This window comes from Sinocyclocheilus rhinocerous, unplaced genomic scaffold (assembly GCF_001515625.1).
Source record: "Sinocyclocheilus rhinocerous isolate Xijiao unplaced genomic scaffold, SAMN03320098_v1.1 scaffold1325, whole genome shotgun sequence".
Taxonomy (NCBI): Eukaryota; Metazoa; Chordata; class Actinopteri; order Cypriniformes; family Cyprinidae; genus Sinocyclocheilus; species Sinocyclocheilus rhinocerous.
The window spans coordinates 389,089-416,375 of NW_015659004.1; the positions used below are offsets into that span (position 1 = coordinate 389,089).

The 27,287-nt window shown below is 36.3% G+C and overlaps 2 protein-coding genes across 2 annotated transcripts in view; both read left to right on the forward strand.

Annotated features, from left to right (window-relative positions):
- ttyh3b (tweety family member 3b) overlaps positions 1-19,761 on the forward strand; it is a 41,189-nt gene extending 21,428 nt beyond the window's left edge. The window contains exons 4-15 of the mRNA XM_016531714.1: positions 1,110-1,221; positions 2,084-2,304; positions 2,602-2,697; positions 4,257-4,329; positions 5,093-5,168; positions 6,931-6,986; positions 7,073-7,165; positions 7,288-7,380; positions 9,019-9,155; positions 11,321-11,500; positions 11,987-12,062; positions 18,430-19,761. Of these exons, the coding sequence (XP_016387200.1) occupies positions 1,110-1,221; positions 2,084-2,304; positions 2,602-2,697; positions 4,257-4,329; positions 5,093-5,168; positions 6,931-6,986; positions 7,073-7,165; positions 7,288-7,380; positions 9,019-9,155; positions 11,321-11,500; positions 11,987-12,062; positions 18,430-18,603 (1,387 nt within the window). The 3' untranslated portion in view covers positions 18,604-19,761. The remainder of the gene's footprint in view (positions 1-1,109; positions 1,222-2,083; positions 2,305-2,601; positions 2,698-4,256; positions 4,330-5,092; positions 5,169-6,930; positions 6,987-7,072; positions 7,166-7,287; positions 7,381-9,018; positions 9,156-11,320; positions 11,501-11,986; positions 12,063-18,429) is intronic.
- A 4,969-nt stretch (positions 19,762-24,730) lies between these two features.
- On the forward strand, positions 24,731-26,068 carry LOC107723174 (neuropeptide FF receptor 1). Its single transcript, XM_016531702.1, has one exon. The coding sequence runs from the start codon at positions 24,731-24,733 to the stop codon at positions 26,066-26,068; it is 1,338 nt and encodes a 445-aa protein (XP_016387188.1).
- The last annotated feature ends 1,219 nt before the right edge of the window (positions 26,069-27,287 follow it).

Below are 27,287 nucleotides of genomic sequence, written 5' to 3' on the forward strand. Positions count from 1 at the left end.
ATGTGTATACTGTGTATATTTATTATGTATATATAAATACAAACACATGCATGTATATATTTAAGAAGAATATGTTGTTTATATTAAATATATTTATATATAAAATAAAATATAAGAATATAGATATATAAATGTATATACATGTAAATATTTTCATATTTCATACAATATATACTGTATGTGTTTGTATTTATATATACATAATAAATATACACAGCACACACACATATTATGTAAACAAAAACTTTTATTTTGGATGCGATTAATCGTTTGACAGCACTACAATAAATGCTTCATTATCGCACATTAATTCCTTTGTGTTAATTTGCCCATATAGGTATTACTGTAATAACAAATGTCCAAAAGAGTAAATGTCAGCTTCATAAAGTGTTTAAATGGACTAAATGTTTTTTTTTTATGTTTTTGAAATAAGTCTCTTTTGCTCACCATTTCTACATTTATTTGATCAAAAATATAGTAAAACAGAAATATTATGAACATTTAAAATAATGGTTTTCTATTTGAATATTTTTTTAAATGTTCCTTTAATGGCAAAGCTGAATTTCAGCAGCCATTACTCTGTGTGTGTGTGTGTGTGTGTGTATATATATATATATATATATATATATGTGTGTATATCATACATGTATATACTGTATATTTATATACAGTAGTCAGCATTTGAAGTGGATCAAAACAGTTCATAAAAGTTGTCCTAAGACAAGAACGCATTTTGGTTTTAAGTTTTAGGACAACTTTGGTGAAAGGTTTTGATCCACTTCAGATGTTATATATATAGCACAGACACATATACACACACACACACACTACAGTTTAGGTTGACTATAAGCGTTCAATTTTTTTTCTGATACAAGCTGGAAATTTTTGGGAAAGCGCGTGGATTAGTTTGATTGTCTTTGTAAAAGTAAAAAACAACACTGTTGGTTCAACCAAGTTCTGCTCTGCTAACCTGGGCATTTTCGTGTTTTTGTACTCTTAGTGTTTCAGAATAAAGACATTGCTTGTGTGAGAGTGTTGATTTACAGCCTATATAAAAGAGTCTGCCACATTCACATGAGCTAATTCCTGTTTTGATCACTTTCCCGCAGTGCTGGCATTGCAGTCGGTTTCTACGGAAACGGCGAAACGTGCGATGGCATGACACGACTGACATACTCTTTGCGCCATGCTAACCAAACAGTGGCAGGCATCGACAAACTGGTGAGTCATTGATGTTTTTTTGTTTGTTCTGAGCTGGGGACATTTTGCCTTATCCAGGTGTTTAAAACATACTTAACTGCACTTCTGTTGTCAGTCCTAAACATCTAACTAATTTTTTTCAAGCACTTTACCACCATTGCTAGCTATTTTATAGCCCTGACTAATAGGGTCGCACGGCATACCAATACTAAAGTACTGTGCTGCCAAAAATGTACCACTGTCTCTACTGAACTCCCCACTGCTGCGGCTAGAGTTCATTGCCCTTTGCTGAACACTTTAACTCAAATAAACACTCTACTTCTGTTGCCAAATACTCTACTGCACCTCATGGCCATCGCTAAAACCCCCAGCATACAGGGTTATTAAATGTTAATGCATTCATAAGGTTGAGGGTTTAATTGTTTTGGTTGGCTGGCTAGGACTTAATTATGTGTATCAAAATATCCATTAGCAACTGTTAGAAAGCCTGAGAGGTCATCGAGTCCTAGTTTTCATTCAGTGAAAGCCGAAACGGAAAATAAAGTTTATCTAATAATCAATTAATGAATCAAATTTATTTAACGATCAACACTTGTTGTATGTAAGCATGTAAATTGCACAGCATTGAAATGTCACAACAATTCCGGCCTTTCAAAACAGTTTTGACTGAAACCGAAAAATCATTTTCAGCTGAATAGCAATTAAGATCAAAGTGTATTTCACTTTGACACAAACAACTGAACGCATAGCCTTTCAAAGCATCCTCCATTTGATAGTGTCGCTTATGATAACCTACATTATGACCTGCCAGTTTGATTCAAGGGGCAGAAAAAAAGGATCTGATTTATTGAGCCTAAAATATGTGCTTGTTTATGTGTTTTAGGTATCAGAGAGCACCAGCAGTCTGAATGAAACCCTGCAGGAGGGTTTGGTGCAGCTGGAGACTGTGTACTCCAAGCATACAGACTACCTGTCCATCGTCCAGAAACTGCAGGGTCAGCTGGACGAGCTGATCAATCTGATGGTGGAGGTGCCTTTCTGGAGCAGTACGGATCTCTCTCTGGATCACCTGGCATCCCTCACTGAGCAGTATGACTGGTACAGGTAATTAAGAAGTCCAGTCTAGTCATCATGCTCTGTGATGGCTAAATTTGTTTCAGAGGTATTACCCAGATAGTACTGGTTTCTAAAATCCTCTTGGTTTTTTACAAAGTAGTAGTCTGGCATGATTTGTTTTTCACATAAGAATGACTAAATGTCCAAAGAAGTAAATTAAGAGTTTATGGACATGCACAATAGAGTTTCTCAATAATAAAGTCCAGACTTGTTACTACTTTTGGATGGAGTTATAAAGACATTTCCAGCCATCTGGAAGAGATCATGTGTATGTGTGTTTTGTAGGTGGTTGGGTTATCTGGGTCTGCTGCTCTTTGATGTTATAATCTGCCTGCTCATTTTGGTTGGTCTCATACGCAACTCAAGAAGCATCTTGATCAGGTAAGTGCAGAAATGATTAACACATGTTTTTAGTTAATATTACACACAATAGCCACCCATGTAATCTATCACAAAATGGTTCATAAAGAACCTTTTCTAAACCTTTAAGAAACAACATATTAATATTGTTTTTCTTTTTTATTTAGTGCCAAAATTTATAGTTTTTTATTTCTATCCAAAATTACACTGTTTTACTCAATATTACCCAATATATATGTATTTTTGTGCTGATTTGCTATCTGTGAAACAGTTGTTATTGTTACCTAAAATGATTAAAACTTTCACTTTCATTAACTAAAATAAAGCTAAAATAAATTATAAAACGGATAGTTCCGGTCCTTGATTCTGATTGGCTGATTAGATGCAAAACTTGAACTTACTAAAATTACAAAAGTAAACCTGAATTAAAATGAATGCTAAATGCTAAAATGAATAGAAATTCAGAAACAAACAAAAAAAAACCTAAACAAAATTACTAAAAGTTAAAGTACAGTTAAAATAAAAATTGATATGAAAAGGCTAATTTAATTTATATTAGTATATAAATAATACTAAAACAACAGTGTTATAAAATCAGATTTTAATAATATTTATGGGTGTTACTGAATTCGGCAGGATGGTTTGAGATGTGACATGACAATATAGGGAGAATCACAGAGAGTGAGTGACCTGGAATTAAACTCTGAACACATATCAGTAGAATTTAAGGAATGTAATTGACTTTGACTCACAACAAAGAAATACTGAAGTGTAAGAAAAATAATGAATGTCAGAATGTTGATATGCAAGATCATGTGATATTTCAGGGAACATCAAAAGGGATTTTCTTGTTTTCCTGATGGATTGCAGGAGGTGCCTCAGATTAAACTGCACTACCTGAGTTTACAGTTTCAGTTTGGAAATTTCCAGGTTTTAAATCGTTGTGTGAAAATGCCTATTTTTAGCCTGTAACTATGCAAAATTGAGATTCATTCTCTGAAAGCCTTTAGAAATGGTGTGAGAGAGAGAGAGAGAGCACGAATCAGAGAGAGGAGTTGGCAGAGGAGAGAAGGATTCAGGCAAAACTAAATCTATTTAGTTTACTAGGGAGGGTGAAGATCTCCCCTTGATTCACTCTGACTCACTTTTTCACTCCTTCTGCTGCAATTAGACACCTCTTCTGCCGCGTGTTGTGTACATGCATGTTTGTTTGTGTTTATATTCGTGTTTTAGGGCGCATGTGTATCTAGAAGCACATTTGGTGAGTGGGAGGTTGTTTGAATCCCCAGAGATGTTTTCAAACTGGGTTACTCACCATGAGCCTAAACAAGTTTAAAAAGAAACCAACTAGAAAATATCCATCAACAGCACAGAAACGTTTTGGCTTTGCTTACAGGAATAACTAAACACTAATTTGCCTAGTCCCACCATTAAAAGACTCAAATGACAGCCATTATTGTAGAGAAGAATTAAAATAAGCACTCTAAAAAAGTGTCCGAATTTTTTCCATTGTAAGCGCATGACCATTTTTTCTTTTTCATATTTTCTGTGGTAATGAATAATCTCTTTCTCTCCTTCAGTGTTTGTTTGCTAGGTGTGCTGACGCTGGTGATCAGCTGGGCTTCACTTGGGCTGGAGTTTTCTGTTGCTGTGGTGAGTATATTAGCAGAAACACCTTTAATTCTATTAAATTTTATGCCAATATATTTCTGTTTGGTTCTATGGCTGTCTAAAAAGAGTAGAGACAAATTGTGGGGATTATTTTCTTCAGGAGAATATATAATAAAATAAGTATATACACTACTATTCAAAGTGTGGGGCCGAAAAGATGTTTCTAAAAGGTCTATTATGTTCACCAAGGCTGCATTTATTTAATCAACGGTAATATTTGAAAACGGTAATATTGCCAGATATTATCACAATGTAAAATAACTGCTTTCTATTTGAATATATTTTAAAATGTAATTTATTACCGTGATGCAAAGCTGAATTTTCAGCATCATTACTCCAGTCTTCAGTGTCACGTTGTCCTTCAAAAATCATTCTAATATGCTGAATATAAATGTGAAACTTCATATTTTTGTGGAAACCGCAATGCATCATTTTCAGGATTCGGTGATTAATTAGAAAGTTCAAAAGAAAAGCATTTATTGGATCTAGAATTTTTTTTATAACAATGTGAAAGTCTTTCCTGTCACTTTTAATTAATTTAATGAGTCCTATCTGAATAATATTAATTCCTTTAAAAGCTAACTGACCCCAAACGCTTGAAATTGTAGTATTTAGGTATTTTAGATAACTTTTTTTATAAAGAAAAAGTGATCTCAGTCACTTAAATGTGTTTGTTTTTAGGCCTGTATTTGAGGGTTTGTGTTGTGTGTGTGATCCATGCTTCATGTGTTGTTCTCTTCCTTAGACTGCCAGTGATTTTTGTGTTGCCCCTGACTCTTACATCACCAAAGTGACACGTGAGAATGCCGTTATCAACCAAGGTATGTGTCCCTAAGTCAAGTTGAGTTTGTTTGTCTTTCACACAGTTTATGCAGGGTTCACTGGGCATTTAGATGCTTGTAACAAGGCTCAGATCACAAAAAAAACCCTCACAACGGCATAGACAATTATATACAGACAGAAACAGATACATTCGTTATGTTAACAAAAGTAGTAGAAGTACAGATTACAGATTAAAGAAAGTACTATATGCATGTGTTTCTTATTTGCATTTTATTTATTTATTTATTTATTTATTTTTATATATACTGATAATTCAATGCATTATCAAAGACTTGAACTCAATACTCCCCACTGAAAATGTGTATGCTCACAATCGCTCTCATTCATTCACTTGAAATATCCTGGAGCATTGCTGTGCAGAGGAGGCTTTCTTAAAGGGTGTTTATGTACAAAGCAGGTTTTGTATCTTGCTCTCAGACCTTGGCTTTCCTGAACAGACATGAATGTCATTGCTAATTAGTTCCCACAGGGGATACAATTCATGATCCTCTCAGTAGCACATTCTCAATGAACACTCATTCACACTTGCATACACACTTATGCTTCACTGCTGGAAGCATTCACATTTCTCTTTGTTTGTCTTTGTTGAAGGCAATGGGAGGTGTGTCTGCAGACCAATAAATCTTGTCAATAATCTTACATCTGTGTATTTACTTCCTCCTGCATATTCATTTTGCTGACACATAAAACGCTTCTGTTCAAAAGTTTGGGGTCAGTAAGGTTTTTAGTATAAGAAATGAATACTGAATATCTGAAGTGACAGTAAAGATGTTTATAAAGCATTTTTAAATTACTTTTTGTCTGTTCATCAAAGATTCAAAATTCAGCTTTTTCAGAAAATTCTGTTTTGTCATGACAGGAATAAATTATGTTTTAAAACATATATTAAAATACAAAGCAGTTATTTTAATTTGCAATAATATTTTAAAGTATTACTGTATTTCTTGTCGAGTAAAAGAGATCATTTCAAACACAACAAAATATCTTACAGACTCCAAACCTTTTGAATGGTTATGTATGGTAATATATGATATCATGTAATAGTAGCAAATGATAAATACACAAAATTACTAAAAATTAGTTTACACAATATTTATTGAAATTCACTCAAACATATCTTAAAGCTAAAATTATGCCATATTTGCCGGTTCATAGGTTTCTTACAGTTACGTTTTATTATATTTTTTTCTATTTTTATCTTATCCATCTGCACCCACTATAAGTGTGATGATTTAGATTGTGAGGTTAATTAATCATTAAACCTCTGCTTCTCTCATTCTCTTTCTCTTGTCTGTTTTTCAAGCACATGAACACATAGTAATAGGGTTCAGATTCATGCAGCACCTTTACAGTCATCTCTCTCTCACATACACTCATACTCACACATACACACAGAAAAGACACTTGATATCCTAACAAATGAAGCTAGTTGGCATTGTCAGTAATCTCAGCCAGCTGGCTTAGTAAATAATGAACTAGCGGGTCACAGTGACTCAAGAGAGGCAGATGCATGCAGTGCTTCCAACAGACTTACTGCCAAGTTTTGTTAGTTTGCATCGGCTGTTTTCTTTGCAGCGTGATTTCAACATTATTTCAATATCTGATCAAGAATATCTGTTTATTGATCGACGCAAGACGAGGGGAGTGTTTGGGAAACCTATCATTATGTGATGTCTCACATTTGAGGAGTAAAAAAATTAACATATTTATTGTATGTGTATTGGTTATTATCTGTGTTAGATATCATGCAGTATTATCTGAGGTGCAGCATGGGACAGACCAACCCATTTCAGCAGGTACATAATTACTCTTCCTCTGCTCTCTTTCTCATTGTCTCTCTTGTTCTCTTTCATGAATTATAAATCGGTCCTCTGATTTGCAGAAACTCTCCGGAAGCCATAAAGCTCTTGTGGAGATGCAGGATGATGTTTCCGAGCTCTTGCACTCAGCTATTCGAGAATTCCCCAAGACTAAGGTGTGAGATTGCGGATGTACTCAGTACTGTACGAGAAACTCAGTACTCAGTACATATTCTGTGCTCGGTATATGGATGTTTATTTGTTTATGTTCTTTGTCTCTCTATGGGTTGGTTATCAGAGTAACCTGGAGGAGATGCAGGCGGTGTTAAACTCCACTGAAGTCAGTCTCCACCACCTCACTGCCCTGGTCGACTGTCGGGGCCTGCACATGGTGCGTGTGTTAATATGAAAAATATACACATTTTTTTTAGATGACTTCACTTTCAATGTCTTTAAACTGACAAGTAAATTCTGTGTAATGACAAAATGATGCATTAAACTTTTAAAGCTGCTACATAAAATAAATGCATTATTATTATTATTATTAAAAGCCATGTTAAAATATGTTGCCTCTGATCCACCTTACCCCCTGATATCTGTGTTTTACAAAAACTTTATTAGAATTGTTCAGTGTGGCGGAAATCACACCACAAATGTGGGACAATCAGTTTCGCACTAAGAGTATTAAAATTTATTAATTAATGTACTATAATTAAAAATCTTTTGGAAAACAAAACATTTTTTACGAACTTCTGCTATTTCTTTTGATAAAATACATCATGAAATATAATCGTATATATGGGTAACAGAGAAAGTATAGCTACAATTAGCTTCAAGCTACACATGACAATTAATGAGTGTTTGTAACGTCTGAATGCGATCCAATGTGGATTTTGGTCAAATGATGAGGCAGAAATATATTGCTAGTAACATTTCAGAAGAATTTTTGGGTAAGATACACAATTACAATTTCTGTGGGGTGTGAAGGAAAAGTAATGTAACTAGTAGTGTAGTGTAACTAATTACTGTTGCCAGAAAGTAATAAGTAAAGTAATAATATTACTTTTGAAAGGAGTAACTAGTAACAAGTAATAAATAAAAATTTTTGAGTAACAAGCTCAACACTGACTACCGTTAAAAAGTATGGGGTAAGTACGCAGAGAAAGTATAACTACAATTAGCTTCAAGCTACACATGACAATTAATGAGTGTTTGTAACGTCTGAATGCAATCCAATGTGGATTTTGGTCAAATGATGAGGCAGAAATATATTGCTAGTAACATTTCAGAAGAATTTTTGGGTAAGATACACAATTACAATTTCTGTGGGGTGTGAAGGAAAAGTAATGTAACTAGTAGTGTAGTGTAACTAATTACTGTTGCCAGAAAGTAATAAGTAAAGTAATAATATTACTTTTGAAAGGAGTAACTAGTAACAAGTAATAAATAAAAATTTTTGAGTAACAAGCTCAACACTGACTACCGTTAAAAAGTATGGGGTAAGTACGATTGTGGCATTTATTTATTTATTTGAGAAATTACATTTTTCTCAGCAAGTACACATTAAATTGTTTAGTAGTGACAGTAAAGAACTTTTTAATGTTACAAAATGTTTCTATTTCAAATAAATGCTGTTCTTTTGAATTTTCAATTCATCAAAGAATCTTGAAACAAAGGTATCAAAGATTATTTTTAAAGAATAATAAAGTTGAATTTATATAAAATAAAGTTGAATCAATTGTAATAATATTTCACAATATTTCTGTATTTTTATCAAATAAACACAGCCTTAGTGAGCTCAAGAGATTTCTTTCAAAACCATTTAAAATCTTACTGACCCCAAACTTTTGTATTACAAAAAGGGGAATAAAAGTGTTTGAAGTTGAAGGAACACTCATATATTACTTCCCATGATTATGCTTGTACTACCTGTGCAAATGCATTTATGCCACTTCCTTTAGAGCGTTGAAAGACTTCCAAAGCAAGACTTTTCATATTACTGTTCATCTTTTTTTTTTCTTTCTCACAGGACTATGTGCAGGCTCTGACCGGACTGTGTTACGATGGAGTGGAGGGGCTTATTTATCTGGTCCTTTTCTCATTCGTCACTGCGCTAATGTTTAGCTCCATCGTTTGCAGTGTGCCTCACACTTGGCAGAGCAAGAGGTGAGAGGGCAAGGGTCAAAATGCTCCAAAAAACGGGGGATGGGTTGAGGAGGGCAAGGTATATTAAATGCAGCTCCAGTAGACAGGCAAGGACTTCAGTTCATGGACAGAGAATTGACTGCCAGTCACGTGTTTGTTTAATGCTTTTATTTTCACATCTGCTCCTTCTGTTTTCACATATTAATCATCTTCTCATGACTGTGTGTGGCTTCTGTCGTCTTGTCGTTCATTCCTCGTTGTGTCATAGATTTGGAAAACCCACTGCCCTGTAGTATGTGTGAGAGACACACTTGTTTTGTAGTGCTCTATGGGTAATCTAAATATAGTTTACGTATAAAAGCAAAATAGTAGTACATTTTGAGAGGAGTATTTTGAATTACGGCAATGGAGGTATTTGTTATTTGACTCTCGGTATAGCATCTGTCTGCAATAACGCTTGTGCAAAGGGAAAGAACAAAGAGACCCTATTCTAAATTCTGTGCTAAGGCAGACTGACATTTCTATGGAAGATGCTGCCTCCCTTTGGACTATCTTGAAACTGCAAGAAAGGCTTATGTGCATTTGTGAAGAGTATAATAATTATTGAAACATGTTGGTGATGTGATTACACACTGGGCAAGCTGGTCCGGAAAAGGTCTGTTAAGAGTTACACATATGAAAGATATCTTGATCAAAGTGGCATCCAAATCTACACTTTCACAGATCCACTATTTCTTTTTTTTATTCCCTTTCTTAAATGCGTCCCCCCTCCTTTTTTACGTTTCAGATTCGATTCATAGTGGTTGTTTGTTGATTTAATGCATGACTCAAATCACTGAGAGAACGTTCAATGGTTGCTGAGGACAATCCATTGGACATGCAAAGGAAATCCACAGTAGTTTTTGTGAGATTCTTGAGTTTACTTGATTTGTTTCTGACTAGCATCCATGGCTGTAGGATTGTTTTTACTTTTAATTTTATTTATTTAATTTTTTTTCACTGAATATGCACATTTATTGATGCAAATACATAATAAATGAAATGGAGATGCTGCCCCATTCCAAATTGACCACAAGATTTTTTGGTTGTTGTTTTAGCATCCTGACTGCCAATTTTACGCTTATTCTAAAAATGCCCAGATGACTTACTTTGGAATATGAGTAATGAGCTTGGTTTTTCTTGTTCTGCCATTAGAAGTCATTAATATGAAAATTGGCTTTTGAAATCAAGAGTTAAGGACAACAAGAGCTTGATGTACATTAGATTTCCCAGTAAACATCGTGGAGAGCTCAAATCAATAGTGATTTTAAATTAATTCTTTTAATTGAATATTTATTTTCATATGAATATTTTATCAAATATAATATACACTATCATTCATATTTGATTTAAAAAATAGCAAAAAATTTAAAATTATTAAGATTTAAAATAACTATTTTCTATTTAAACATATTTTACTCCTGTGATGGCAAAGCTGAATTTTCAGCAGCCATTACTCCAGTCTTCAGTGTCATACTGAATGAATGAGAAAGTTCAAATGATTTATTTGAAATAGAAATATTTTGTAACATTATAAATGTCTTTACTGCCACTTTTGATCAATTTAATGTGTTTTTGCTGAATAAAAGTATTCATTTCTTTCAAAGAATAAATGTTACTCATCCTGGACTTTAACTGGTAGTGTATTTATGATATTTTTATTTCAATTTCAATCATTTAAAAAAATTTTTTTTATAGTCATTAATCAAATATTATGCAGTATAAAAATATTATGCATGTCCAAAAGAACACATTTTTGGCTAAAAGGTATTGAAAGACTTTTATTTGTTCTACTCGATGTAAATGTGGAGCTTGAGGATTTGAGAGAAAATTTGATCTGAATGCATGCATTTCATATAAAGCATGCAATGATTCTAGCTTGAGTAAGATTTTTTATTTTTTTTTCTATAATATATTTTTTACAGTATATACAGTCATGAACATTCACTTTGAAAAGGATGACAAAGATAAATCTGGGAAAAACAAATGCATGAAACTATTATCCATCAGTATGCTTTAGAGTCATTTTAGGACTGGCGTGAAAAATGGTTTTAAAGAGATCTTCACTAAGTCCAGTGAGAGGAGAGACATTTTCCCTCCCCTCTGACCCAGGGGCACGTGTTTCACCTGTGCTAATTTGTCCGAAGGTCTGAGGAGGAGGATGGCGATGAGACTTCGGCCACACTCGGCCCGCGAGCGCCGCATGATAACCTGTACCGCGTACACATGCCTAGCCTGTACAGCTGTGGCAGCAGCACCTACGGCAGCGAGGCTAGTCTCCCCGCTGCGGCACACACTGTCAGCAACGCACCAGTCACTGAGTACATGTGAGTGTAGCCACGCTAACCTCATCCTAATGCATGGGCTGGATTTGAAGGACCATGTCGGTATTACAGGTCCTGTAGCATAGGCTCGCTAGCCTAGATTACTGCATGGGCTTTGCTCGATTTACTGTAGGCATCCGATCAGTTGCTAATACTGCATATGTTTTACTTCTTGATTATAGTTATTATATATAGAGCCCCTGAACGGCGTGTAGAAACAAATATAATATGGCATGGGAATTATAAGTAGATAATTCAGCTTGTGCAATGAGTTTTACTATATTATAGGTAATGTTTTACGCAACCCAAGCGATATCTACCATGATCTACATATATAGTGCATAGTGGTATCACTCAGTGGCTTTGCGTATTACTCCTACCCTGCAGTTCAAGCTTTCTGTCAGATTTGTAAAGTTTAGTGCATCGCGGTGTGGAAATCCCTCCCTTGAAGAGGGAGTCAGAGTAACTGGTATCTCGTTTGTGACGCAGGAGCCAGAATGCTAACTTTCAGACCCCTCGGTGCGAGAACACGCCACTCATTGGCAGAGAATCCCCCCCGCCGTCAGTAAGTGCACAAGCACATTTACACAAACACACATGTCTGCAGGTGTACAGTCGTTATTTAGCGCAGTGTCACACATTCAGTTACTCTTTTAGCAAAAGGAATGGATCTTCTTGAAACCCTGCCCCATGCTTGACATAATTGTTTTATAGTTCTTTAGATAATCCAGAAAACAGGATGTTAGTGTGATAGTATTTATCCTTGTCTCTTACTGATGACTATGCAATTACCAGCTTTGGCAATTGTAAAACTTCACTTTTAGTGTAGTTTTATCATATTGATGAACATTGTCAACTCAAACACACACACACACACATACACACACACATAAAGAGTCTTGAAGGTCATTTTGGCAGCCTGTATGCGACACTAATTATAAGTCCTCACAAACAACATGGTAAAATAGATCCAGCCAAATTTGTCATCATTTGCTTTTTTTTTTTTTCCTTGTAACATGAAATAAAAGGTTCTCTTTTCCATACAAGAAATGTTAATGCCAATGGGAAGGACGTGGTCCAAACATGACAAAAAGGCACCCTAAAAGCTGTTTATACAACAAGTGAAGCCTAGCGATAGCTTTATGTGAGGAAGATAGCTAAATGAAATTTTAAGATATCATTTCACTTTAATTTACTCTATATCTTCAATACAATATCTTTTCAATACCATGGGGTATTATTACAAACATGAATGTGCAATTCTATAATTATCTGTCCACAAAAATGTTGGAAATGTTGGAAATATGAAAATAATTGGCAACATATTGCAATTCCAAATGCACGTTAAACTCACACAACTTGCAAAGATGGAGTTTGCTGCATTTATTGTAAACGGAGCCACTCTGAGATTGTAAAAACACTGGATCATGAGCTGCTAGCGTGTAAAAATAGTGATGCGCTTCACTCTGAAACATACAGTGCAACAGACTATATATTTAATTAATTAGAATACACTCTGTCACCTTGATGTCAGAGTAAGGAGAAAGCGCAGTTGGTACCAGTGTACTGGTGCTGTGGAAAATGAGCATTGAAACCCTTTTAAATGTTCAGAATCTACATGTATCAAAAACTGATACGTCTAATAGTAGTTAAATACAAAAGAAAGATTTTCTGCAAATAACAACTTAAATTTCGGTCTCTTCTCTCAAAGCTATTGTACACCTTCATAAGATTAGTAATATAGTGCATTGTTAGTGTAGACTACTTTTAGGGTATATTTATAGCCTTTGTTTGTCATTTTTTTTTGGTGCTTAACAGCGTTCATTTCCATTCATATGCATTGTATGAAAAAGGGCTGCATGAACATTTTGCTAAATTTCACCTTTTGTGTTCTATAGAAGATCATTTGTATGGATTTGGAGTAAATGGTGGTAGAGTATGCATTTTGGGTAAACTATTTCTTTAAAATGCATTCTGATATGTCATTTATTTCTCCTCTTATTTTTAAATCAAGGCCCCTCACTGAGTGGGAGTGGGTTTTGCAATGCTACAGAATCCTGGAGTTTGCATGATTGCATGTACAGTCAATGACAAGACCAGAGAATGCTTTTCCTGGTTCATGCGCTGTGAATAAGGGAGCACGGTACTTTTTTTTGAAGGGGCAGGGCAGCTCTTTTAATCTGACTTGGCATGCGAGGGCATCTTTCATTCTCCCACTAGTTTGAGTTTTACGTTTCAGATTCGATTCATAGTGGTTGTTTGTTGATTTAATGCATGACTCAAATCACTGAGAGAACGTTCAATGGTTGCTGAGGACAATCCATTGGACATGCAAAGGAAATCCACAGTAGTTTTTGTGAGATTCTTGAGTTTACTTGATTTGTTTCTGACTAGCATCCATGGCTGTAGGATTGTTTTTACTTTTAATTTTATTTATTTAATTTTTTTTCACTGAATATGCACATTTATTGATGCAAATACATAATAAATGAAATGGAGATGCTGCCCCATTCCAAATTGACCACAAGATTTTTTGGTTGTTGTTTTAGCATCCTGACTGCCAATTTTACGCTTATTCTAAAAATGCCCAGATGACTTACTTTGGAATATGAGTAATGAGCTTGGTTTTTCTTGTTCTGCCATTAGAAGTCATTAATATGAAAATTGGCTTTTGAAATCAAGAGTTAAGGACAACAAGAGCTTGATGTACATTAGATTTCCCAGTAAACATCGTGGAGAGCTCAAATCAATAGTGATTTTAAATTAATTCTTTTAATTGAATATTTATTTTCATATGAATATTTTATCAAATATAATATACACTATCATTCATATTTGATTTAAAAAATAGCAAAAAATTTAAAATTATTAAGATTTAAAATAACTATTTTCTATTTAAACATATTTTACTCCTGTGATGGCAAAGCTGAATTTTCAGCAGCCATTACTCCAGTCTTCAGTGTCATACTGAATGAATGAGAAAGTTCAAATGATTTATTTGAAATAGAAATATTTTGTAACATTATAAATGTCTTTACTGCCACTTTTGATCAATTTAATGTGTTTTTGCTGAATAAAAGTATTCATTTCTTTCAAAGAATAAATGTTACTCATCCTGGACTTTAACTGGTAGTGTATTTATGATATTTTTATTTCAATTTCAATCATTTAAAAAAATTTTTTTTATAGTCATTAATCAAATATTATGCAGTATAAAAATATTATGCATGTCCAAAAGAACACATTTTTGGCTAAAAGGTATTGAAAGACTTTTATTTGTTCTACTCGATGTAAATGTGGAGCTTGAGGATTTGAGAGAAAATTTGATCTGAATGCATGCATTTCATATAAAGCATGCAATGATTCTAGCTTGAGTAAGATTTTTTATTTTTTTTTCTATAATATATTTTTTACAGTATATACAGTCATGAACATTCACTTTGAAAAGGATGACAAAGATAAATCTGGGAAAAACAAATGCATGAAACTATTATCCATCAGTATGCTTTAGAGTCATTTTAGGACTGGCGTGAAAAATGGTTTTAAAGAGATCTTCACCAAGTCTAGTGAGAGGAGAGACCTTTTTCCCTCCCCTCTGACCCAGGGGCACGTGTTTGACCTGTGCTAATTTGTCTGAAGGTCTGAGGAGGAGGATGGCGATGAGACTTCGGCCACACTCGGCCCGCGAGCGCCGCACGATAACCTGTACCGCGTACACATGCCTAGCCTGTACAGCTGTGGCAGCAGCACCTACGGCAGCGAGGCTAGTCTCCCCGCTGCGGCACACACTGTCAGCAACGCACCAGTCACTGAGTACATGTGAGTGTAGCCATGCTAACCTCATCCTAATGCATGGGCTGGATTTGAAGGGCCGTACCGGTTTTACAGGTCCTGTAGTATAGGCTCGCTAGCATAGATTACTGCATGGGCTTTGCTCTCTTTACTGTAGATTTTAGATCAGTTGTTATACTGCATGGGTTTTACGTCTTAATTAAAGTTATTATATATAAAGCCCCTGAAACAAACATATTATGGCATGGGAAGTATAAGTAGATAATTCAGCTTGTGCAATGAGTTTTACTATATTATAGGTAATGTTTTACGCAACCCAAGCGATATCTACCATGATCTACATATATAGTGCATAGTGGTATCACTCAGTGGCTTTGCGTATTACTCCTACCCTGCAGTTCAAGCTTTCTGTCAGATTTGTAAAGTTTAGTGCATCGCGGTGTGGAAATCCCTCCCTTGAAGAGGGAGTCAGAGTAACTGGTATCTCGTTTGTGACGCAGGAGCCAGAATGCTAACTTTCAGACCCCTCGGTGCGAGAACACGCCACTCATTGGCAGAGAATCCCCCCCGCCGTCAGTAAGTGCACAAGCACATTTACACAAACACACATGTTTGTAGGTGTACAGTCGTTATTTAGCGCAGTGTCACACATTCAGTTACTCTTTTAGCAAAAGGAATGGATCTTCTTGAAACCCTGCCCCATGCTTGACATAATTGTTTTATAGTTCTTTAGATAATCCAGAAAACAGGATGTTAGTGTGATAGTATTTATCCTTGTCTCTTACTGATGACTATGCAATTACCAGCTTTGGCAATTGTAAAACTTCACTTTTAGTGTAGTTTTATCATATTGATGAACATTGTCAACTCAAACACACACACACACACATACACACACACATAAAGAGTCTTGAAGGTCATTTTGGCAGCCTGTATGCGACACTAATTATAAGTCCTCACAAACAACATGGTAAAATAGATCCAGCCAAATTTGTCATCATTTGCTTTTTTTTTTTTTCCTTGTAACATGAAATAAAAGGTTCTCTTTTCCATACAAGAAATGTTAATGCCAATGGGAAGGACGTGGTCCAAACATGACAAAAAGGCACCCTAAAAGCTGTTTATACAACAAGTGAAGCCTAGCGATAGCTTTATGTGAGGAAGATAGCTAAATGAAATTTTAAGATATCATTTCACTTTAATTTACTCTATATCTTCAATACAATATCTTTTCAATACCATGGGGTATTATTACAAACATGAATGTGCAATTCTATAATTATCTGTCCACAAAAATGTTGGAAATGTTGGAAATATGAAAATAATTGGCAACATATTGCAATTCCAAATGCACGTTAAACTCACACAACTTGCAAAGATGGAGTTTGCTGCATTTATTGTAAACGGAGCCACTCTGAGATTGTAAAAACACTGGATCATGAGCTGCTAGCGTGTAAAAATAGTGATGCGCTTCACTCTGAAACATACAGTGCAACAGACTATATATTTAATTAATTAGAATACACTCTGTCACCTTGATGTCAGAGTAAGGAGAAAGCGCAGTTGGTACCAGTGTACTGGTGCTGTGGAAAATGAGCATTGAAACCCTTTTAAATGTTCAGAATCTACATGTATCAAAAACTGATACGTCTAATAGTAGTTAAATACAAAAGAAAGATTTTCTGCAAATAACAACTTAAATTTCGGTCTCTTCTCTCAAAGCTATTGTACACCTTCATAAGATTAGTAATATAGTGCATTGTTAGTGTAGACTACTTTTAGGGTATATTTATAGCCTTTGTTTGTCATTTTTTTTTGGTGCTTAACAGCGTTCATTTCCATTCATATGCATTGTATGAAAAAGGGCTGCATGAACATTTTGCTAAATTTCACCTTTTGTGTTCTATAGAAGATCATTTGTATGGATTTGGAGTAAATGGTGGTAGAGTATGCATTTTGGGTAAACTATTTCTTTAAAATGCATTCTGATATGTCATTTATTTCTCCTCTTATTTTTAAGTCAAGGCCCCTCACTGAGTGGGAGTGGGTTTTGCAATGCTACAGAATCCTGGAGTTTGCATGATTGCATGTACAGTCAATGACAAGACCAGAGAATGCTTTTCCTGGTTCATGCGCTGTGAATAAGGGAGCACGGTACTTTTTTTTGAAGGGGCAGGGCAGCTCTTTTAATCTGACTTGGCATGCGAGGGCATCTTTCATTCTCCCACTAGTTTGAGTTTAGTAAACGAGAACACTCAGACCTCTTCTAAGCGCCGCTCTCACTCCGCCTTACTTTCTAGGTGTTTTTTCCTTTTGATTTAGTGTTTACGGGCCCTGGACGTGACGCATGCGTATTCAAACTCCAGACTGGAGAGACCACCCAAGAAACCATGTTTCTTTGAAAGGATGTAATCTGATTCTCAATAATGTCATGGTCCAGGATGCTGCTTTTTGGTGCCTGTTCTTGCTGGAATTGGAAGTGCCGATATATTATGGAATAGTCTCTCCTTCTCTGAATTTTATGATTCAAAATATGCATGAATTTTGTCTCTTTCTCACCCAACTGAAAAACATCCCTCATGCATGTCTGTTTGGTAGAGTGTCTCACATTATAACCCCACCCCTAAACTGCTGTTAATATTATCCCACATATAGCTGCATTATCTATATGTGCCATTCTCATCTACTGTTCTTTTTTTCCCCAATTTGTCATGGTCTTAACTTTTCTTCCTTTCTTTCATTTTCACATTAATTGCACTCTTTTTAACCGAACTTGCACTTAAAAGCCGATCGTGAGGAGAAAAGTATCTTATAATGATAATATGCTTCATCACAGTAACTCTTGGCTTTAAAAAACCATCAGGCTGTCCAAATGACTGTCAGTTTGTCTGTTACGCATGTGAGTGAGTTAGTGAGAACGACAGAATGAGGTTCATATTTATATGTGCTTCATGTTTGTAAGAGCTACAGCTATACTCTGTCCTAATGCCATTTAGACGCTGTAACCTTTCCTCACTTTGACTAAATAATCGTGCCACATTAGGAAAAACGTTTTATATCGTATTGTGAAAATAACTCTTCAGAATGATGTGATGGTGTCTTCCTTCCCCTTTTCCTTGTTTTCTCACCCTGTTTTGCAGTACACCTCAAGCATGAGGGCCAAATATCTAGCAACCAGCCACCCAGACCAATCCAGGCCATCAGAATCCCAGAACGGTCTAGAGCCCAACATGCGACCAGACCTAACCAGCCATTCAGCTCCAAACAGCCGACCAAATTCAGCTATCCACCGACCCCACTCCGCCATCCATTAACTATCCTCAAATGCGTAACCAATAGTCATCTACCTGTCAGGTCCACCAGTACGAAGTTTGTCTCCACATCGATGTTCAGCCCAGTGAAGAAATTCACCCCAACATCTTTATTTGATTGGAATCAGTCATCCATGCTTACCTACTCTGGCTTCTTAAAGACTCCATTCTGCCAAATTTTATTCAAACTGCCATTTTTTTTACTCCCCTACTCATCACAGCAACTACACTGCCCTCTTCTGGAGGACTCCTCTCAGTCGTCAGCACAGTAGCTCCCATACTACCCTTACAGAGATTCTCTCAGGGCAGCCATATTGGCAAGGACTGCAGGACCACATTATCACAGGATAATGGTTTATACCACTCATTTTTAAATCTCTTGCCTTGCTGTGCAAGAAATGTCACTATGACATTTGATTTTATGATGGAGTTCTATTTTTAAGCGTTTTGCAAGATTACATATAGTTTAACGAGATTTTAAAGATGCAGCTTTTGCGCTTTCTCTGCAGTTCCTGACAATATGGCAGCATTCTACTACTACAGCCACAATCCAAGGTATTCATCATTGCCATTTGATGTTAACAGAGATGTTTACTCGTTTACAAATGTTCATGAGTTAACTGAATCACATACTTGTGACTCTGTGGTTAAACAAACGTTCCTGTCATGAAAGGCCACTCTTTGTATTTACAGTACAGTGTAATCTATGGTGTACCACAGTGTGAACTGACAGCCATCAAGCCTTTGAGCCATTATGCATTATTCTAGAAGGGAAACAGTTGCACAGCACACTATCGGTGTGTTTGTGTGCGTGGCGTGTTTGCCTTGTGCATTAGTGAGTGTGTTTTAAAACAGCACTACTCGCGAGCTTTGCTCTTTGTAAATAGTAAGTGTTTTTGTACTTTAAAAAACGTCTAAATGATCAACACTACAAACTCAGTGCACTAATCTTCTGTGTAACAGTGCAGTGCAACATTTGTGGCTTAGAGCTGCAGTGAAGAATACCTGTAAGAAAAAAAATGTCAATGAACTCTGTGATGAAATAATAGTAAATGTTTTGTTGACATATCACTTGAATTTGTGAATACACTTGTGGGTGCTCGTGTGTATGTGCACACTTTAAATGTGAATATTTCTAACGGAGGAAAATTTGCTTAGGGTGAAGAAGGGATACCTGGACAAAAAGAGAAATGCCTCCCCACTGCCCCACATGTAAATCTTTTTTTCTGTTCAGGCTTGTCGTCCAGGCTTCACGTTATTTAGCAGGAGATTTTTGTTTTGTTTTGTAGTGAATCGAAATCGATTTTCACCACGGTCAGCCTTTTCCTTATTTCTGTTTAACATTAATGGGGAAACACTTCTCTGTAGTGTTGATGGATCTGCAGTATGGACACTGGACTTGTGCCACTAACAGGACTTTTGTGGTTTCGCCAACTTTCCGCGGGAGAAAGGTCAAAAAAACGAATTGTGAAGAAGGAAAAAAGCGACGGGGACAATGAAACTAAGGAAATTTCCTCCTTGTCATGCAGTCACTAAGTAAGACTTGTGTGGATGTAGTGTAAGATAACCTAGCTGTCTTTACCAAGTGCAGTATTGTTGGTTTCATTTACTTGCATCCAGTGTCATAAGACTGACAACAGTGTTAGACGTTGTCATGGCACCAGTCAACCGCTAATGTTATCATGCATAAGATGTGGTATCTAATGCCACTTTCAAAACATCGCACCTTGATTCTTGAACGTAGGTGTTCATTTGATTTTAATAAATATCATTAATTACATTAGCAGGTAGAAATGTTGTTTTAAACTGGAAAATGCTATAATGCTGTATCTTTTATGACTTTGTGACACCCTCAGTCAATTGAGGTTGCGTGTTGTTTGAATTATCTTTTTGTGTAACAAAAGTAGACGCTGTGTTTGGATGCCAGCAGGAAAGGGCTTGTATCCCTAAACCTCAAAGATCATGCACAGACATGCTTTGACCATGTAGTGTCAAGCAACCACTAAAGTTACAATCCTAGAAAAACACTCATGCACAAAAAGTGTCAATGCAACACTAGAGGTTTCACATAAACACTGAATATTACAGAGAAAGTTAATTATTTTGCAAGCAACACAAATGGATAACCATGCACCTTACCACTTAATAGACACAATGTAAAATTGCTCTGAAATATGCGAATCTTTTTACAGTATTTGCATACCACTAAGTATTTCAACCACTAACCATCATATAGAGACAATCCAAATGTTCGGATCTATGATTCTGTACCATATAATGCAGTTGCATGACTGAAGGAAATATGAGGAAGAAATATTCTGCCTTTCTTAACATTTTCATACAGTAACCTTTCTTTAAATGTACACTTATTTTCTAGCATATTCTTGTTAGCTTTCTATTGTATAGATCATAACAAATGAGCCTACTCACTCCTTTCTAAATGTGAATATGAATGATTCGTCATAAATTGATGTTTTGATAACAATTCTTATGGATTTTTTCATGTTTTTTATGTTTTTTTGTTTTTTTTTCATTTGTGATTAAGATGTTGTACATGTCAGAAAAAATGATTTTCTGAGCCTGGATTCAATGTTTTAATAATATATTAAAATGAACTTATCTGGTGCAGGGTGTTGAGCATCAGTGCCTGAAGAAAAAGAAAAAGAAAATCACTTGGTCAAGGTATGCATTTATCAAGGTATGCATTACAAAAAAAAAAAGGGTCCTGGAATCTTGATGCATAAAATGGAAAGAAATAAGCTATGAACGAATGCCAAAGTTAGAAATAAGCTATGAACGAATGCCAAAGTTCTAAACAGAATTTGTACACTTGTTTGTTTGAAAACTGCATGTAATCTGTGAGAGGACCTACATTTAAAAATAGACTATGTTGTAGTACAAAAAAAAAAAAAATGCAGTTGTGCAGTTGGGCTGCTAATAAACCGCTGTATGTTTAAATACCATATAGAAAAATAGTCTAAACCTGTGTTGTTCCTGGGTTGCTGTATATACAAAATTATATAAGGTATTGTATCATAAGCAAAACGCTAAAGAATTTCGATATTGCTAGCATAGACATTGATTTGGTTTTAAGGGGATAGTTTATGCAAACCTTTACATTTTTTTTTTACATTTCAAATATGTGGTTCCAAGAATTTATAAAGCAGAATTTCCAGGTTTTTCTTTTTCATATACTGTAGGCCTTGCTAATGAGGACTTTGGCTTTAAAGCTCCTAAAAAGATGTCATAAAACAGTCAGTGTATAGATTTTTGTTAATGAAAACAAGTCGGTGTCGGTGATGTAGCCTACATTCAGTAGGCTACTGTATAAAGTTCAGTATATACAAAATTATATAAGGTATTGTATCATAAGCAAAACGCGAAAGAATTTCGATATTGCTAGCATAGACATTGATTTGGTTTTAAGGGGATAGTTTATGCAAACCTTTACATTTTTTTTTTACATTTCAAATATGTGGTTCCAAGAATTTATAAAGCAGAATTTCCAGGTTTTTCTTTTTCATATACTGTAGGCCTTGCTAATGAGGACTTTGGCTTTAAAGCTCCTAAAAAGATGTCATAAAACAGTCAGTGTATAGATTTTTGTTAATGAAAACAAGTCGGTGTCGGTGATGTAGCCTACATTCAGTAGGCTACTGTATAAAGTTCACATGAAAACGTCTCTGTATTTTAAATATTATCTCAGCTGAACTATCAACACCCAGGTACACAATAGTACAACACACTGAACGAATAATGTGTCTGTATGACAACCTCGTTTTTATTCACAGAAAAAAAAAAATATTCCCCTAAGATTCTTTCAGATCCTTACATTGCAAAAAGTAAAATATCTTAGTTTTACCATTTTATAATTCTTTTGTGATCTGTTATCCTCACCTGGCTATGGTATGTCACTTTCTGAAACTTAATTCTCAAACAAATAAATGTCTCTTTAATTCCTTGAAGAAACCGTCGCGTGAATCGAGAGTTGGTCAGTTGACGGTTACTTTTTTGAATCGTGCGAGTGCCAGCGGATTTTTTTGGCGCTAAACACAAGAGGTGAAAGGGAGAATGAGAGGACAAATAGACGAATAATGCTCCAGAGAAATTACAGTAGGCACAGACGGCGCGGAAATTCTGCACAGATGGTGCGGTAGAAAATGGAAACACTTAAGTGTAATTAATTCAGAAGACTAATATGAAATGTGCTGACAGGCGAAAGTAACACTGTCGTGCAGATTAGAGTGGGAGGTAATTAACGATGAACAACGGTGCACAGGTGCGGATCTACAGTAGGCTACATGTGAGCTAGGGTTTTCCTCAGTGATATTATTGCAGAGAAATTAAGCATCCTTGGACCATTAACACATATAACGTTTATTATTTATTGTTTTTATGACAATAGTTTATTATATTGTGGGGAAAGAATTATTATTTTTTTAAATGGTAATGTATGCAGTACTGAATTTAAAATGCTGTGTCCACTGTGTCCAGACGGGTGTAGGCCTATTTCAGTAAAGAGAGACAGATTTTTACAGTAGGGCAGAATTGAAGTGGGGTGGGAATGTTCAGGTCACTGCTGTTAATTTAATGATACTTACATGTAATCGCTTTACATCTTAAATATTGAAAGGACACGAGGTTACAGGAGGAATGCACAGCTGGTGACCGGCGGCTGTATCAGTGACTTGCTACCGCGAGGAGGCGCATGTGCGCAGCGATCGAACACGGTTAAAGACAAAGCTTGAACCTCAACCGATAACTCATCTCCTTTACCAGAGGTCGTAAACAGGTAACTGACGCATCACAGCGCTGGATTTAATGGACGTCTGCTGGAAAAGGCACGTTGATCTTTACCTGGAGGATATATTTTAACTTTTGACCCACTGGAAGATACAGTGTTTGATCAAAGTAAGTACCAATTTCAAATTCAACTGTACGCAATTAGCTGTATACTGTGTAGACTGCTGAATGTGTCGTAGTTTTAGAATATATTAAATTATTATTATTGATAGCATTAAGATTTTAATCGAGGGTTTAGTGTTTTAATAAGCTCCTTATGAATCATAAATGCTTTTAAATAAATCTTACATTTTCACTAGGATTTACCTTCGTCAGCATATTATATTTTATATACAAAACAAAAAAATTAGATAAAGTAAAATAAAAATTCGAGTTTTAATGAATCACTGTATTGTACTCTGTATTTAATTACACTGCATTGTACCATTCATGACTACATCAGCATGACTGCATATCAGTTTGACAGGTGAATTGGTAAACAATCGAGGGTTTAGTGTTTTAATAAGCTGCTTATGAATCATAAATGCTTTTAAATAAATCTTACATTTTCACTAGCATTTACCTTCGTCAGCATATTATATTTTATATACAAAACAAAAAAATTAGATAAAGTAAAATAAAAATTCGAGTTTTAATGAATCACTGTATTGTACTCTGTATTTAATTACACTGCATTGTACCATTCATGACTACATCAGCATGACTGCATATCAGTTTGACAGGTGAATTGGTAAACATTAAGCTATTGTTTATTGCTTTAATTTTAAATCAGTCTTCATTTAAATTGCTAACAGCAGTAAATTAGCACAGTTTAATGTGGGAATCTCAGCTGCCCTTATACACACTGAAAGTATAAATAAATGAAAGGAGTTTGAAAGCTTTTACTTGTGAGCATTTGTGGCTTTTCTCCTTTCTTTTCAGGGGTATGTGAATAGATGTGTAGCCTATGTGCGTGTATATTTACGTGTTTGTAATTTTTTCAGGTCATACGTGATACATATTACCTTAAGGTTTGAAGGAAGAAAAAAAAGAATGAAGAGGAGGTACACCTATGCTTTTGATGTCATCTGTATTGTTTGGGAAGATAAAAGTGAATACTGTATTTGGTACTGAATGAGGAAGAAATTTGTTTTGAGTATTTAAAACGACAAAGGAAAGAACAATGGATTTGAGATCTTCTGTTTTCCTTCATTGTCTTCAATCTTTTTTATGCATAAATGGAAACTTTGGCACCTGAAAAGTAAATAAAAAATATGTAGTTTAAGTTACATAGTTTAGTTATGATGTAGTTCAGTGATAGTTCACTCAACATCACAGGAAAACCACTATGAATCTGATCCCAGATCAGCCACCAACCCTGCTCTACGACCTTCCCAGGGCATTGGACCTTCAGCGTGAACCACAAAACAAGAGCAGGTCGGCTCCAGCCAGCTTCTTCAACAGCACCTTCTTCTTCCAGGATAATGCAGCTTTAGAATGGCAGCTGTTCCTCACCATCCAAGAGCCTGGCACCATTATCTTGACTGTCCTGTACTCTATTTCCTTCCTTGTGGGGTTTTTTGGCAATGTCATGTCCCTCAAAGTCCTACTGGGCCAGCATGGAAGCATGCGACTGTCTGGTGCTAGCGCCACCCGTTGCCTGCTGATAAACTTAGCGGTGTGCGACCTGGCAGTGGTTTGCGTGTGCATGCCCGTCACCCTGGGCCACCGCATCTATACGCCATGGGTGTACGGCGACTTTTTGTGCCGGGCGGTGCCCTTCACGCAAGCAGTGTCTGTTTCCGCCAGTGTCCTGAGCATCACGGTCATCAGCATCAGTCGGTACTATGCAGTTCACTCACCGCTACAATCTCGTGCCTACTTCACTCGTCGACGCATCCTCGCCTCTGTCACAATCGTGTGGCTCGTCTCCTCAGTGATCTGCATGCCAGTCGCAATAGTTACCAGGCGTGATGAAGTAGCTTTGATCGAAGGGCTGACCATCGTGTTGCCCGTCTGTGGAGAGGTATGGCCTCAGCCGCGCTTGCGACAGGCGTACAATGTCCTGCTGTTCAGCGCCCTCTACTGTCTACCTGTTGGGTTTAATCTCACTTTAGCCTTCCTCACATGTCGTCGGCTGCGTAGTACTGGTTCTGAGGGTCGTTTCACAGAGTTGGACCCCCGTTCCCAGGCACTTCATGAAACAAGGCTGCAGGGGCGCAGGCAGATCGCACGTATGGTCGCAGCTTTGGTGCTGCTGTTCGCTCTGTCATGGTTGCCAATGTATGTGACTGATATTTGGCTGGACCGTGAGTTGCGCCATCCACCAGATTGGCTCCTTCAGACCAGACCCTTTGCACAATGGTTGGGCCTCACCAACTCTTCTCTCAACCCTTTTTGCTACTGCTTCATTGGTGACCTCCACCGCTCAGCCAAGGCTTTGCGTTTGCGCCTCTGCGGCCCATCCCCGGCCTCGGCGCTGGCTTTGGCTTCTCTCCCGAAAATATTCAACCTGCAGAATCAAGATAAGTCTCAAGCGGGCGCTGCCAACAACTCAACCAACTCCTGCGGGGAGGACGTTGGGAACCTAAATCTGTCGATGTGGTGGACTCAATCTCGCACATGTGAGTCAATGAGCTTGCCGTACCACTTAGGAATGACTGAGGCAATTACACTGGATACATAGCAGATCTGATGCACTGCTGTGGACATTTGCTCTCAGATGTGTAGTGCTTTGTGTTTTGTGCTTTGTGCTTCTAGAAAACTGGATTTAAGGGTTAGTTTGCAGAGAAATCTTTTACTTACTCTCATGTCGTTCCAAACATGCATTACTTATTTTCATCTGCGAAACACAAAGGATGATGTTTTGTTTATATAATGAAAGTCAGTGGGGTCCAAACAACATTTGACTTACGACTACTGTATAAACAAAAAAAATCATTAAGACATTTTCAGAATATCTTTTTTGTGTTCCATGAAGAAAAATCATTTCTATTGTCCATACAGGTTTGGAAAGTCAAAATTTTCATTTTTGAATGAACTATCTCTTAATGTTTTGAAAAATAACTTTAAAGGGGTCATATGACACGATTTCATGTTTTCCTTTCTCTTTGCAGTGTTACAAGCTGTTCGTGCATAGATAAGATCCGTAAAGTCGCAAAGATTAAAGTCTCAAACCCAAAGAGATATTCTTTCTAAAAGTTAAGACTCAACCACGCCTTCCTAAAATGCTTCATTCAAACATGCCTCCACATTTTGGAAAGTCATGAGGGTGAGTAAATGATGATTGAATTTTCATTTTTGAATGAACTATCTCTTAATGTTTTGAAAAATAACTTTAAAGGGGTCATATGACACGATTTCATGTTTTCCTTTCTCTTTGCAGTGTTACAAGCTGTTCGTGCATAGATAAGATCCGTAAAGTCGCAAAGATTAAAGTCTCAAACCCAAAGAGATATTCTTTCTAAAAGTTAAGACTCAACCACGCCTTCCTAAAATGCTTCATTCAAACATGCCTCCACATATCTACGTTACTGTGTTGGAAGATTTGCATAACACCGCCCAAATGTATACCCAAAGAAAGAAGGTGTAACTTTTATTCTCGTTGTAGTATTGTTGCCGCCGCCATGTCGTGAAGACGCTGTGTGTTTCCAAATATGGTAAGGGGCGTAACATTTCCGTCACATGCTTGAGGTATTCGGCCAATCACAACACACTGGCTGGCTGGCCAATCAGAGCACACTACGCATTTCCGAAGGGTGAGCTTTGTAAAAATCGACGCGTTTCAGAAAGGCGGGGCAGAGAGGAGCAACAGTAATGTACAGTATGTGGAAAATAATGTGTTTTTTGAACCTTAAACCGCATAAACACATTTCATTACACCAAATACACAAAATAATGTTCTT